Source organism: Rhagoletis zephyria, unplaced genomic scaffold (genome assembly GCF_001687245.7).
Source record: "Rhagoletis zephyria isolate East Lansing unplaced genomic scaffold, Rhagoletis_zephyria_1.1 Rzeph_scaffold_00702, whole genome shotgun sequence".
In the NCBI taxonomy this organism is placed as follows: domain Eukaryota; kingdom Metazoa; phylum Arthropoda; class Insecta; order Diptera; family Tephritidae; genus Rhagoletis; species Rhagoletis zephyria.
The window spans coordinates 173129-188122 of NW_016157786.1; the positions used below are offsets into that span (position 1 = coordinate 173129).

General features: G+C 38.0%; 2 protein-coding genes across 2 annotated transcripts in view; both read right to left on the minus strand.

Moving 5' to 3' along the window:
• LOC108361131 (glucose dehydrogenase [FAD, quinone]) lies at positions 1-2389 on the minus strand. The gene is made up of 2 exons (XM_017613674.1): positions 2260-2389; positions 1-2061 (listed from the first exon to the last, which is right to left on the minus strand). Exons 1-2 carry the CDS (start codon positions 2374-2376, stop codon positions 334-336), a joined length of 1845 nt encoding a protein of 614 aa, XP_017469163.1. The 5' UTR covers positions 2377-2389; the 3' UTR covers positions 1-333.
• Positions 2343-14994, minus strand: part of LOC108361132 (uncharacterized) — a 26817-nt gene continuing 14165 nt past the window's right edge. The window contains exon 2 of the mRNA XM_017613675.1: positions 2343-3280. Coding sequence (XP_017469164.1) covers positions 2390-3253 — 864 coding nt within the window. The 5' untranslated portion in view covers positions 3254-3280 and the 3' untranslated portion in view covers positions 2343-2389. The remainder of the gene's footprint in view (positions 3281-14994) is intronic.

The following is a 14994-nucleotide window of genomic DNA, read 5'->3' on the forward strand; positions in this document are numbered from 1 at the left end:
GTCATAAAAATATAAAAAAATTTATGTAGGCGGCGAATAATTTACAATGATTTTCCAATGATTACTACCTAAATAAATGAAAGTTAATTTAAAATATCCACATCTATTTACATACACACCGAACACGAAGACGGCTTACAATGAGTTCGCAATTTTTATTTATGCGGAAGCTAACAAACTAAAACTTAGATAACGAATGGAAGAAAAATTGACTAGTCATAGCTTGCAAAAATATGTGCGAAACTATAAATTCAACAAGTAACGTGTTAATTTGAAATATTCATACATATAAATACATAAAAAATCCGTCATTGGCTCACTTTGGCCTACTCCTCATCCATGGCGCCGCCCTGCTGGCCTCGCCCCCCAATCCTCTTTTATGAGGTCCGCCGCTTTTTCGCCAATCATAATGACCGGCGCATTGGGATTTCCATTCATGATGGTCGGCATAATACTGGCGTCTGCAACACGTATACCAGATATGCCATAGACACGCAAGCGTGGGTCCACCACTGCGGTCACATCCCAGCTGGGGCCCATTTTGCATGTGCCCACCGGGTGGTAAATGGTAAAGGTGAATTGCTTAATGGCACAGGCCCAATAGGCGTCAGACATGAATTCATGTTGGCGACAGCCGGGCAGTGGTATGTTGTGAGGGCGCGAGCCGAAGCGCTGGAAGGCCTGCGTGTTGGACACATTAATGGCTAGCTTGATGCCTTCAACCAACACATCGACGTCCTTTTGATGTGCGAAGTAGTTGGGTATAATTTTGGGCTGCTGCAGAGGATTCCGTGAATTGAGGCGTACCCAGCCTGTGCTCTTAGGACGCAGTAATAGCGGCAGGATAGACCAAGTCTCTGAATTGTGTAGCGGTTTGTAGACGGTGTTGTAGAAGCCATCGCGTAGATTTAGAATCTTACGTATCTGCTCGCCGCCGTCTGAATTGACCGAGCTCGGAAGAAAGTGAAACTGGATGTCGGGCCAGTCCACCGCAGGATCTTGGTATTTAGTGTTAAGGAAAGCTACACCTTCTACGCCGGAGAAAGTCATAGGTCCGCGTTCGCGCAAAATGTACTCCATTGCAACGGGTATGGTTTGAAAGCGTGTGCGAGTCACTGTTAGCGGGGCGTCGACGACGAAGGTGAGACCACCCAAACCCACATGGTCTTGCAAATTGTCACCCACTGGTAGATCGGATAATACATTGATGCCGTGTTCTTGTAGGTGTTCAGCCGGACCGATGCCCGACAACATCAGCAGTTGCGGTGAATTGAGAGCGCCTGCAGACAAGATTACTTCACGCCGTACGAACACCACGTTTTTCTGACCGCTTTTGATAAACTCTACGCCAATCGCGCGTTTGTTTTTATCTATTAGCACCTTGGTGGCTTGCGCGTGCAGTAGCACATCCAGATTTTTGCGCAAGCGTACTGGTCTGATGAATGCCTTGCCGGTGCTGCACCGCGACCCCCTGCGTATGGTGCTCTGTGTGAGCATAAAGCCAGTCTGCTGTTCACCGTTGATATCGCGCACTTCGTAGTCCATTTCTATGCCCGCCTGCAGAAAGGCTATGGAAAGCGGTGTACGCCAAGGTGACTCCTGCACCGTTAAATAGCCGCCCGTTTCATGGTAGGCCGTCTTTGCCAGGTAGGGATTACGCACATCTTCTGATTTGAGAAAATATTTTAGCACGTCTTCGTAGCCCCAACCAGGGTTGCCCAGCGACTCCCAGTGATTGTAGTCATTCTTGGAGCCGCGCACGTAGACCATGGCGTTGAGCACGCTAGAGCCACCCAGCACTTTGCCACGCGGCCAAAAACATCGATCGCCCTTCATGGCTTGACAGTATTGGCGAGTGGGTGACGGTGCTGTCGCATACTTCCAGTCTAGTTCGGTGAGCTGTAAATAGCCGGCGAGCGCGGGAACGTCCGATATCTCTGTCTCGTCACCGCCAGCCTCGAGTAGTAGGACCGTCCAGTTGCGTACTTCCGATAGGCGATTGGCTATAACTGCACCGGCCGAACCGCCGCCAACAACAATAAAGTCATACTGACGGCGCGTCTACGAGAGAAAGCAAAATTGGACGTATTTTTTTAAGAAGTTTCGTCCTACCGACTGTTATTGTTTTTTTTTTAACAAGTGTTGTTTTCGGGGACCGTTTATCGGCAAAAAAATAAAAAAGGCATTGGACTGCATACCCGAAAACAACACTTGGTATTTTTTAATAAGCTTTTGGAATTTAAATTTGCGCTCACTCACCATTTGCGGCTCCTGCACCTTGTTCTCCGGATCGATGCTTTGGTAGCGATAATAGTTCATCCCGATCGCTAGTAGAGGTATCATGCCAAGCAAAGATGTCATTGTGCCAAACGCCATTTTTCAGTAATTGTCAAATCCAAGGATCCTCTCTGCACTTCTCACGTAACTTCAAATTACTACTGCTGATACTGAATCCAGTACTGTGTGGCGCACTGGTTGACAGTACAGTCTCACTCAAAATCTTGGGTTTGTAATTGCGAATGCCACCAGGTCGCGCTGACTTGAACTGAGCGCGTGCCTTCTCGTCCTCCTCCAAAATATCCAGATAAGATTTGATATACAAGTGCCGACAAAGGTAGTTCTTTTTATGATTGAGAGACGAGCGGGAAAGATTCGATGAAGATGCGACGGAAGTGGAGCAAACGCAGGGGCTAGTCGAGCACAGTGATGACGTGGAGGTAGCTGAAGAGGAGAGAAAAGAGGAGGTGCAATGGCAGGAGGCGTAGTAAATGCCACTATCGGTGCTTGAGGAATCTTTTCGCTTATGTTGACTGGGTTTTCGTTCAATATTTTTGTATGTCGTGGCTTCGCTGGGTTGCGTATTTTGGTAGGTGCCGGATGTGGCGGAAATTGATGTATTGCAGGTGCTGGTGCTTTGGTCGGTGGTGCTGCTGATAAGACTGAGCTTTTTGGCTATGCGAGATTTCTCATACGTTTGCTTATTTAGATTGTATTTTTGTCGGAGGCGATAGTGCTCGTCGTCGGTGGAACTGGAGGACGCCGTCGATATGCTTGAAGAGGGCGCATAAATACTGCTAAAGTCTTGTGAGTGTCTGGTGTATTTGCCGTTACACGAAGTGAAGTTGGAGGCTGGTTTGAGATTTTTCGTTATTTCTCGTTGCGGATGTGGTTGGTGAGATTGCGGTACTTGTTGGTGTGATTTGTGTCGTCTAACAATGCTGCATTTCCTTTGTTGAGATATCTCCTGTCCCATATTTTTTTAGAGGTAGAATACGGGAAGCTGTAATTAAAATGACAAAATTAGAACACCTGAGATAAGTTTTTAAGGAAAAAAGTATTGTAAGTATTCGAAATTAATAAAAAAAGGAATATAGAAACTAAGATAGGCGAAAAATACAACATAAATACACAAATATAATATAATTGCGATTTGGACCGACAAAAGGAGAGGAAAAAACGTTGGCGCCTGCAGAGTAGCCACTCTTATACAAATATCCATAAAAGAAATGATATTTTTCCCTAAAACACGATGTGGCATTTTCAGAAAATCGCTGGCTTTTTTACAGATGTTGATCCATTTTATTTTTTGGAGCCGCCAGTATAAAATGTAATGATTGAGTATGCCCAGGGAGTGTCCGTATCCATCCACTGTTTTTTCATAGGGAAGCACCTGGCGTACTATCTTACAAAAGCGACTCAAAATGTACATAAGTGTATAATTTACTTCATTTATTTCGTTAAATACATTAGCGCATTAGGATTTAATCTCTTATTACGCAATACAAAGAACATTCATTCTGAACATCATTTTGACATGGTCTATGCCTGCATTCTACAACAGAATAAACGAATATTTGTCTGAGTAAGATACCAGCGCTTTACTAAAGGTTCTCCGAATCTGTCCAGAACTTTGACACATTCTTATTCTAAGTAGTATGAGATCATGAGTTCTGAGAGAGCCAGCCTGGCTAACTGTCTGCAACGGCTGGTAGATGGCTTCTTGAATCTTATCAAAATTACTACATACTACATGCAAAAATTTCTGTATGAGCGGAATTGGTTGGCCTTTTAAGTTTCTTTAAGTTTCCATCTCTTACTATTTTTTTAAATCAAATTTATATATCTTTAGTAATATTTATTAGGTTCAGAATTCCACCATGGAAGCCTTTTCCCTTGTTAGTCCCTCCTGTACGAATGTATGTAGATACTTCTTACTTGCGGGCTTCAGCGATTAATACCAGTGGCTAACCGAATTATAGTGAACCTGGCCATAAGAAAGAATTGCTCTTCCAAAAGCCTTCATCAAAATGGGCGGCCATTCATTTCAGCTAGCGATGGGCGAAATGCTTTTTGGGTACTGGTAGATCGGAGGTGGCAAAACGAATCGAGATAGATATAGACAAATGTATACATAAATGATCAGAATGAAAAGAGAAATCGATTAAGCGGTGACTCTCTGTCCGTCCGTCTGTGCACACGATAACTCGCGTAAAAATTTAGGTATCTTAACGAAACTTGGTATGTGCACTTCTTTCGGGCGTAGGACGGATGGTATTGAAAATGGGCAAAATCGGACAATAACCACGCCTACCTCCCATATAACGGTAATTTCCAGAAATACGAGAACTACGATATTTTAGTAACAACTGAAAATTATTCACTCAAAATTGATATATACACTGAGGGAAAAAAATATTAAAATCAAATAGAAACGTAATTGATCTTACTATAAACGTCAACGAAAGTAATGTATATTGGTAAATATTCAATTCAATTACGCGCATATTAAAATGACCGCGTTCGTACTGAAAAAGCATCCGTGAAGTGAATAATCAAGACAAAAACTAAAAAAAAAAATTTAATTTGCATGTGCCTATAGTGGAATCCGAACCCGACCATCTTCGGATATCAACAACTTGTGGCAAGCATCTTTGCGCACTTAGCTACACCGAGACATATAAATTTGCTTTCAAATGTTGAATATCCATCAACACCACAGCACGCGATTTGTACTATGTATGTATGTGTGTTTTGTCACCGCTCTCAGAGCGGCGCTCTGCATGCTTGAGGTGCGTATGTACACTTACATATACATACTCAGATGTGAACAGTCAAATACGTGCTAATAAATTTTGTATGAAAATATTATTTTTAAATACGAACATTTTTAAACGATAATCAAATATAAAGTATTCTTTTACTATGCCTTATTTCCCTCAGTGTACAATAATTTTTAGACGAAAAATAAGAATACTATACATTTTTGGAAAATAGGCGTAGCCACGCCCACTTATGGTTACATGTGTATATATTGGTAACCGCTGCAACAATTTCTTCCAAACTTGGCACAGTTGTCAGCCTTGGTACAACATACCAAACGGCCGAAAATTTTAAAATCGGGCAATAACCACGCCCACATCCCATATAACGGTAATTTAGAGAAATACGAAGTACTCGATAAATCAGTAAATATTAAAGCTAATTTATTCAAAATTGATGCTTGCAACAATTCTTTACCAAGAAATACATTTATGGTAAAAGCGTGGCACCGCCCACTTATGATCAGATACATGTATCTCGGTAACCGTCGTCCCAATTTGTACCAAACTCGGTATGGTTATTGTGCTTTCCACATAAAAGCAAAACGTTGAAAATGATTGAAATCGGAGTAAATTACGGCCGCTTTTCATATAACGGTAAATTCAGCAATGCTTGCAACTTCAATATTCCGAAATTTAAGGAGCTAATTTACTCAGTTTATACTAAAAACAATCCCTTGAAAAGAAGTAACATTGTTTTGAATTTTGGGAAATAGGCGTTATATCGCCCACATATATATATATAAGTTTATCTCATTATGTCTAACTGAATGTTCTATCGATGATGTTTAAAATAGGGGTAAAAGCACCCCGGCTTACAATGTAGTGGTAGTTTTCGGAAAGGTGGAAAACATATATGTATTTAATACTTGCGCCGAGTATTAAATGTTCGGCTCCACCCGAACTTGGACTTTCTTACTTGTTCTTTTTTGTGTATGTTACCGCATAACTTTGGACCACGCTAACCGATTTCTATAATTCTTTTTTCAAAGGAAACGTGTTCTAATTTGGTTTAAATCCGATCATGGGAATATTAAGAGATTAACGATAGTCTTACATTTTTATATGAGAATTGAAGTCGGTTTGGTTTTTTGCTTAAAAATTACTTGTATTTCAACATATATTTCATGATTAAAAGAAAAATACTGATAAAAATAAAACATTTCGCACTAAGTCATTGTGCTACTATGATAGCACGGCCGAGTAATCATAGTCAACTTATGTACAGTAGTCGAAAAAATTATAGCCGCACCAAATTTTCACAAATTTTAAAATATTAGTTTTGTTGTTATTTAATTTTGGTTAGTTTTTTATAGTTCATTCTTTAACAACATCCGTATAAATACAAGATTAAGGGCAGTGTCACACGATTGATATTTGCCAAAATTTGGCGTAAATCGTATCCTAATTGTGCGAATACCCAAAAAATTTTCCTTATGCCAATCACGAAAACTAATGTGTTGAACCTTTTCAATTGAACATCGCTGTATTGTACCAATGTTTTGCTACAAAAAAAAAAATTGTCCAATTTTTTTTTTTTTATTTTGTAGCAGCTAAAATATTGCATTATTTTAATGTTAAAAATAATGTAAAGGCAGTAAATAAAATGTGAAAACATTGCTTGAGGAGAGATTTCTAAACCAGTTCGTCGTCATAAAACACTTCATTCTCACTTGAGGTTTCAGTATTCCCAAATTCCCCACCGATATTATTTATATTCAGAATGCAAATGCTGCTTTGTGAAACATTTACCAAAAATCGCTGGTAACTACCTGAAAAGAATACGACTGTTTTTGAAAGCTCTATTCACTTTGACTAAAAAATTTCGAAATTTCAATCCGCAAATTCTCTCAAGTATTTGGCTTTTTGCGAAGGCCGCTCACCAATGGCCTTTGCGAATCGGCGCAAGTGCCTTTGTAGCATTGCCATGGCTACGCTACAGGAGATGAAATGTAATCCAAATTGAGGCTGCTACTTTTTTTTCTATCATATACTTCTATTGTCACAATTTATCACCATTAAAATTGACTATTTATCACCAAAACACCTATGTGACTCCCCCATACAACCTAAAGTTGAAGCTTAAGATATCGACATAGATAAAGATATGGATAAGGATACACTGAGAGAAATAATAATAATAATACTTTATATTTGATTGTCGTTTAAAAATGTTCGTATTTAAAAATCATATTTTCATACAAAAATTTATTACGCACGTATTAGACTGTTCACATCTGAGTAAGTATATGGAAGTGTACATACCCAGCCAGCAAAATATCCGAAAACCAATCCGAAAAAGGATACTTTGACGATCCGTTTACCCACTAAACTGTGCGGAAAAATGTATGTACAAAAAATACCGAAAGTTGTTTGTGAAACGGATACGGTTTCGGCTGTTTTTTCTGAAAACGTCATTTTCTACCCAAAAACGTCTTTTTCAAATGCATGCACAAACTTTTATTGTATACAAAGGTACATAAGTATGTACATATGTAAGGTATATTAAAATGTCACTTCGACAGAGCACATCTAAAATTTATTGTAAACTGGTTTGAGATCGTTAATATAAAAATCATTTTATACATACACTTGTGATCAGCTGGTTCAGTCATCAACATGTTGACCGATTGTGGCTGTTTTTCTTTGGTTTAATTAATGGTTTTTATTTCTCCATAAAAGCCTAGCTCATTATATAACAAACTAAATATAAATCCACATTTCAAACTTTGTGCAAAAATTATAAAAAAATCTGCAAAGTATCAGCTAGATTTTCAAATTTTTATTAAGATTTTTAAGAATTTTTTTAGTATTCAGCTTGATAGAACATTTAATTTCCAGGGTAATAATGTGCAAGTTATAAGTTTCTAAAGAATCGCGTTGATTTTTAATAATTTTTTTTTTCTTGTAGACATTTGGTTTTGTGGTCGGTTGTCGAAAATGCTAAATGACGTTCGGCTAAGAAGTAACGTAGCAATATTTCAGCCTTCTTTGCGTTCATTACATTTTCAATGAAGCCTTAAAAAAGTCGCCTACTTTGTTCTGACATTTTATGCTGCTACAGTTTTTTTGATGGTTTTGCGAGCGGGCGTGTTGCAATAGATCAGCTCTTCCTGATTTGGCTTTTAATGTGCAATTGCAAACATTGCAATAAGCCTATTAGCCGCAGGTGTTCATAAAACCAGCAAATAATCCAAAAAAAATGCGCGTACGCTTGGTTTGCATCACATTTAAGTCATCTGTGTCCAAAAAATAAAAAATTGTAAAAATAATTCAAAATCAGTTCTACTTACAAGATATAGTAACAGAGAAAAATTACTGAGAAGTTAAAAAACGTAATTTTTTTACACAAAAAAACGTCCGAACGCCAACAGGATACAAAACACGTCAACCTGGCAACGCTGACGAAAATTGATGATAACTGTAGGAGTTTTTTCTATGCGTTTTCGGATACGGAAAATTGAACTAAACTGTACTGTCGGCAAAATTTACGTTTCTTTGCTGCAAATTAAATATAATTTTTGTTTTGTTTTTGTCTTGATTATTCACTTCACGGATTCTTTTTCATAACGAACGCGCGTAATTGAATTGAATATTTGCCAATATACAGTACTTTCGTTGACGTTTATAGTAAGATCAATTACGGTTTCTATTTTTTCCCTCAGTGTACAGATAAAGGTATAGGCAAAGAAGAATATGTAAAGCTAAAAATATACTGATCATAATAAAGAGGAAAAATAAATAAAGGCACGAATAAAGATAAAGATGCAAATAACAAGTAATTTTTAGCAAACAAAAAACCGACTTTAACTCCCATGTAAAAAAAAAATATATATATATATCTCATGATCCACTGATCGGATCTCAACCAGATTAGTATGGGACCACCTCTGAGACACTACCTTTCCGATGCAAAAAGAATTATCGAAATCGGTTGACGCGGTCCAAAGTTATGCGGTAACATACATAACAAAAAAAATAAATAAAAAATAAAAAATAAAAAATATTCCGACGAACTGATAACCTCCTCCTTTTTTGGAAGTCGGTTAAAAATAAAGGAAAAGGTAATGATTAAAATAAAGATATAGGTAAAGATAATGATAAAGATAACGGTAATGTAACGATTATGATAAAAACAAACATAGAGAAAAAATTAAAATAAAGTCAAAGATAAATGTAAGGTTCATATTGACATTGAGATTAAAATTAAAATTAAGGTTTGGACTACGTACACCACTCTGAAACGTTGAATGTCTCTCTCTCGTTCAGTCTACTGAACTTTTCTAGCATAGTAATGCGAAAAGCATTCATTTTCCCATATATCCAGACGGCACTTCTACCACTTGCCTCACCGGTAACAAAGTCCAAAACAGTCAGAGATTGCCAATTTGCGTTAAGCTCCGCTGCCGAATTAATAAAGGGTGAACACACCAAAACTGCGACACTTTGGGAAGCTTATAACCTACCCAAAAAGATTTCGGTATTTTGAAATTAAAATACCATAAGTTGACCATGATCTTAGTTGGACGTAGAAGAAATTTCATATGAATTTGATTCCTAGTTAAGTTAAAAATGGCAACCGAGTTAGAAACGAGACAAACCATTTTGCACGAGTCTATAAATGATCCGGCCTTAAGTACACGTAAAATTGCTAAAAATTAAAGATTGCACTATTCGACAGTTTGCAGGCTTTTAATCGGTAAAAATAAGGCCTGGCAGTTACGAGAAAACCAGGGAGCGGGGGTTAGCATGGTCAAAGTGATAAAAACAGTGCTCGGAAGGTCCTCAGTGCGATTGTCGCGTTATGTTACAAAATCCATACGGAGATCGGAGTTTTTCGTACAAAAGGTAAAGCGAAAAGCTTCATTGAGATTTTCTACAGCTCAAACAGCGCCAGACCGAGGCGCAAAGTAGAATGTTACAGCGAAATCCCGCAGTCGGAGTTGTATGAATTCTAAATTTAAAAAATACAACTTCATTTTTATGGACTTCGAAACCTACTGCCTTAAAAATTCAAAATATATTGTAGGTCAAGATTTTTATAGTGCTGCAACTCGTCAAGATGCCCCTGAAAGTTGTAAGCTGTAAATGAAGTCCAAATTTCCAAAAAACAACATGGTTTGGCAAGCCATTTGTTCCTGTGGCCGTAAGAGTATCCCTTTTTTCCCATCCGGGACAATGAATGATCAAGTTTATCGGGACGAGTGCCTCAACAGGCGTCTTCTGTCATTTATCAACAGATAAGTTAGTAGGCCACTGTTCTAGGCGGACACGGCAAGCTGCCACTATGCCAAGGACACATTGTAGTGGTATGATACAAATAACATCCAATTTTGTACCTCACGACTGCAATCCACCCAATACCCCAGAGCTACGTCCTATTGGGGAATATTGGTAAATTGACAAAGGAATCTTGAAGAAAACAGGTGAAACAGTGAAAAATATTGACGAGTGCAAAACAAAGTAGTTGTGCGCATCGCGTAAAGTCGATGAAGCAGTCGTGCAGAACACGATGGCGCGTGCGCGATCAAAATACCGATCACTTGCTACTTGAGTTCTAAGTGTCGCAGTTTTGGTGTGTTCACCCTTCCGGCCTAGGAACGTATACGGAAATGACAGGGCTGACGAGTTGACTAAGGCCGGAGCATCTCCTGATGAATCCGAAGCAGAGATAATAAATTGTCTACTCCGACTCATCAATCAAGGGAACTGCATCTGCAATTCACACGTATGGCTGATACACATTGGAATAATCTTCTAACTTGAAAAACTGCGAGGAACATATGACAAACCAAAGACAAAAAAACTTCTAAAGAGATCGAGGAAACATATAGTCAAATTAACAGCCACGATAACGGGGCATTGACCTATTGGTGAACACGCAGCTAAAATTGGCCTTCCATACAACCCTCGGTGCCGTAGTTACAATCTTGAAGGAAGTAAAGAAAAAGGTACTACGCTATCTTTGCGAGTGCATTGGCACAAATAATGCATAACTCACTCGGGAGTTTTCCATCCAAAATCTTGGGCAGATCTCCAAATTCACCATTACTGACCTACACAGATTCATCGGAAAATCGAAACGGTTTGAGACACCCAACGAATCATCAAAAACAAGGGTCACATAGAAAGCGTATCAAAATGGAGCTATCAGCACTCAGGCGACGCTTCTACCAATCAACCAAGTACACCACTGATTTTAAAGTTTGTATATTTGCAAATTCATTTCATTAAGTGGTTTTGTTTTGGCTCAACCTAGGAGCACCTTTTTATTTTTTCTGTGACACCTAAATTCGGCATTAAATTACTTTCAATTCCCTACGTTCGGCAAAAAAAAAATATTTTAGACAGTGAACTCTTTTTCTAGTACGATATAATTTAGATGCACAAAGGAAGTGGTAGAGTTAAATATCAATATAGAGATAACAATAACAGTAGCTACAACGAAAGCTATAGCGACAAATCTAACAATAACGAAAAGATGACGTGCAATTTTCGCATCTGTGTTATTGCGGCTAATTATTTATAGCTTCCCAACTTGCAGAAAATTATGCAATTTATGAAACATAAAATAATAACATAAAATAATAAAAAATTTGAAAGAAATTTCCCTTTTTCTCTTTTCCAAGTATGCGGATGCGAAGTGGGCCAAATGGTACGCAGAATTGGTTTAATTTATTCATAACAATTTTAATTACATAATTGTGTAAAACGAAAAATATTTCCGCGAATTCTTTTATCCATATGTACTACATATGCTTGAAATATATGTACTTGGTCATTAGTCGCGTACTGCAAGTCAAATAACCAAAAACCCCACCGGGGCAGGCGCAAAGACAAACGTGTTGATTTCCCACTACTAATTCATGAATATTTAAGAAAATTGTAAATATATGTGGATGCACGCTCACGACCACCACGCAGCGTTGGCAACATTTTCGAACAACTCATATTCGTTTGCANATGTACTTGGTCATTAGTCGCGTGCTGCAAGTCAAATAACCAAAAACCCCACCGGGGCAGGCGCAAAGACAAACGTGCTGATTTCCCACTACTAATTCATGAATATTTAAGAAAATTATAATATATGTGGATGCACGCTCACGACCACCACTCAGCGTTGGCAACATTTTCGAACAACTCATATTCGTTTGCGAATTATTTTCTTATCGCAAATGATTGCATGATCAAACCCAATTTGAATTTCATTAAACCGACAAGCGGGCACTAAAGTATGCCTCTTATGCAATATGTAGCAGCGAAGAAGCAATAGCCACGAAGTCACACGTTTCCTCGATATAAATTTCCACGCCAAAAATGGGCTACGTGTGGCGCTTTTTTTTTGCTTTTATTTGTAACTACGTCAACGCTGCTGGGCAATGCACAGTGGTCAATAAATGGGANATGATCAAACCCAATTTGAATTTCATTAAACCGACAAGCGGGCACTAAAGTATGCCTCTTATGCAATATGTAGCAGCGAAGAAGCAATAGCCACGAAGTCACACGTTTCCTCGATATAAATTTCCACGCCAAAAATAGGCTACGTTTGGCGCTTTTTTTTTGCTTTTATTTGTAACTACGTCAACGCTGCTGGGCAATGCACAGTGGTCAATAAATGGGATTTAATGTTCACAATTCACTGGAGCTTTCATTTCTCAACCAATTTGATAATTTTTTTTTTAATGCAAGCTAATAAAATTTGCAAGACACTAGTTGAGCCCAATTTTCGTATTTTTATTTGTTTGTATTAAATTTTTTAGTGCAAAGTGCAGAAAATGCGCCAATTTTGAAGAAGATCGATTCTCCTGTTCCAGCTACTAAAAGTTTCATAATAAAAACTAGTTAAAAACAATTGTAGGGTTCTCACAAAATGAAAAAAGGAAAAATTTAATATAAAAAAATAAAAAATAAAAAATTGGGCTCAACTAGTCTCTTGGTAATTTTATTAGCTTACATTTAAAAAAAAAAATTAATCAAATTGGTTGAGAAATGAAGGCTCCAGTGAATTATGAACATCAAATTCCATTTATTGACCACTGTGCAATGGGGCGTCGATTTGTGTACAAATAATATTTGCTGTTTGTCAATTTACAGCAGCGGAGAGAATGAGGCGATGAAGACACCAATGATTGTTTTCATCAAGTGCACAAGAGAAATATCAACAACAACAATAACCATATTTTCAAAAGCGTGTATTAATTTCAGCAACCAACGCAAATAATGCAATAATAGCGCAAACAATCCCAAGAAGAAGACGAAAAAACAGCCAGCGAACAACGTAAGAAAGGCAACAAACAAGCTCGCTTTGGTACAATAGTAACAACAACAACGATAAAGGTCTATTTGCAGCTTGCAGCAATCGCCACAACAATGGCGCCAACATTAGCATTATTGATTGCCTAATTTGCAAGGCGCGCATCATGTGCGCAAGCAGCCGACGCACCGGATGGTAAACAAAAGACTTAAGCAACGAACTTGTTTCCATCTGGTTCACATAAAAGCGCTGATGTTGCTCGTTGTGCGCGCGCATGCGCGGTCCCATTTTTCGTTTTTTCTTCTTTCTCCGCATGTGGCGATTTCGTTTTCATTTGCGTGGCGTTGAAATGCATGTAAAGGCTTGTTAGTTTTTCAATTATTTTTTTGTTTCAGTTTCTAAACATTTAATGTATTTGGCGATACATTTTTTTCAATTTTGCATTTTCCCATGCCTTTGGCTATTGCCCATTGGCGCTTGGTTATGGGACTATCAAGCTTGTCAAACGGTTTTTATTTTATTGCAAAACTGTTGGTGGGGGAACCCGCTATTCAAGTTCATTGCCACATCGCCGTCATTCGTCCGGCTCGTTTGCTGCTGCTGCAGCCTTTTCTCCAATTTTCACTCGCGAATTTCCAACAGCTGAGTCGCCAAGTTGTAAGCGGCGTCACATGCGGAAGTGCATTGCCATAGTAGTCGCTGCAGTGCAAACTTCAATTTCCAGCTAATATTTTTGCAACAGATTTTGTATGTCGTTTTCTTTGTTTCCTTTTATATATCTCTCAATTTTATTGCTTTTGCTGTAAAAATTTTTATTTGCGCTGGCAGCAAACTCTCTTTCGTCGGCGGTGCTGCACCTTCATCAGAGTTGCAGGCAGCCATAAAAATGTTGTGAAAATGCTTAGAAAGGGAATTCGTGTCGACGACATTTTCTAACGCAATCGAATCTGAAAATGGCTAGTAGGTGAGGCTGTTTTCGGCAAACTCGTCCAGGTTTACGTAATTTTGTAATAGATGTTTTTCTTATCCTTATAAAGACAAATGTTCGATTTGGTTTGAATGTATTTAGAAAAAATTAAGAAAAAACTTCGGTTAATTCCACTTCAAAAATTGCACAATTTTTGGTTTAATTAACTAATGATCTTTCAACAGAAATCCCGCTTAATTGGGCAACCTAGCTAATTAATAGAAAATGCATATAGGTTAAATATTTCATGCACTATTTACACCTCAATATTGTTTTGGTGTGAAATATATTTTTTACATTCTTTACCGAAAAAAGAAAAAACGTATTTTTTATTTCATCATTCGAAAATCTCGAAAAAAATTCAGAAATTTTCAACTCACAGAAAAGTCGCTTTTTTTCAATTGTATGCAGTCAATAGACTATTTGTCGGCAAAAGTCAGTTAAGTAATCAAAATGTTTGCATTAAAAAATTACATTTTTTCAATATTTTTATTTTTTTTTTTAATTATACAGCGTTTAATATTAGCTGTCACACTTAAGGGACCACACTGTAAAAATTTGAGAATGGAAAAACCAAAAATTTTCAGCGCGCAGGCATGCGTTGCCCGTGCTACTTTATGTACGCAGGCATAAAAAAACCCGTAACTTCTACAGGTTTGGTTTTTCCATTC

Coding starts and splice junctions, on each gene's coding strand:
- LOC108361131 (XM_017613674.1), bottom strand. CDS start 2,376: ATGGCGTTTGGCACAATGACATCTTTGCTTGGCATGATACCTCTACTA. Junction 2,062..2,259: donor AGGTGCAGGAGCCGCAAATG/GTGAGTGAGCGC, acceptor TTTCTCTCGTAG/ACGCGCCGTCAGTATGACTT.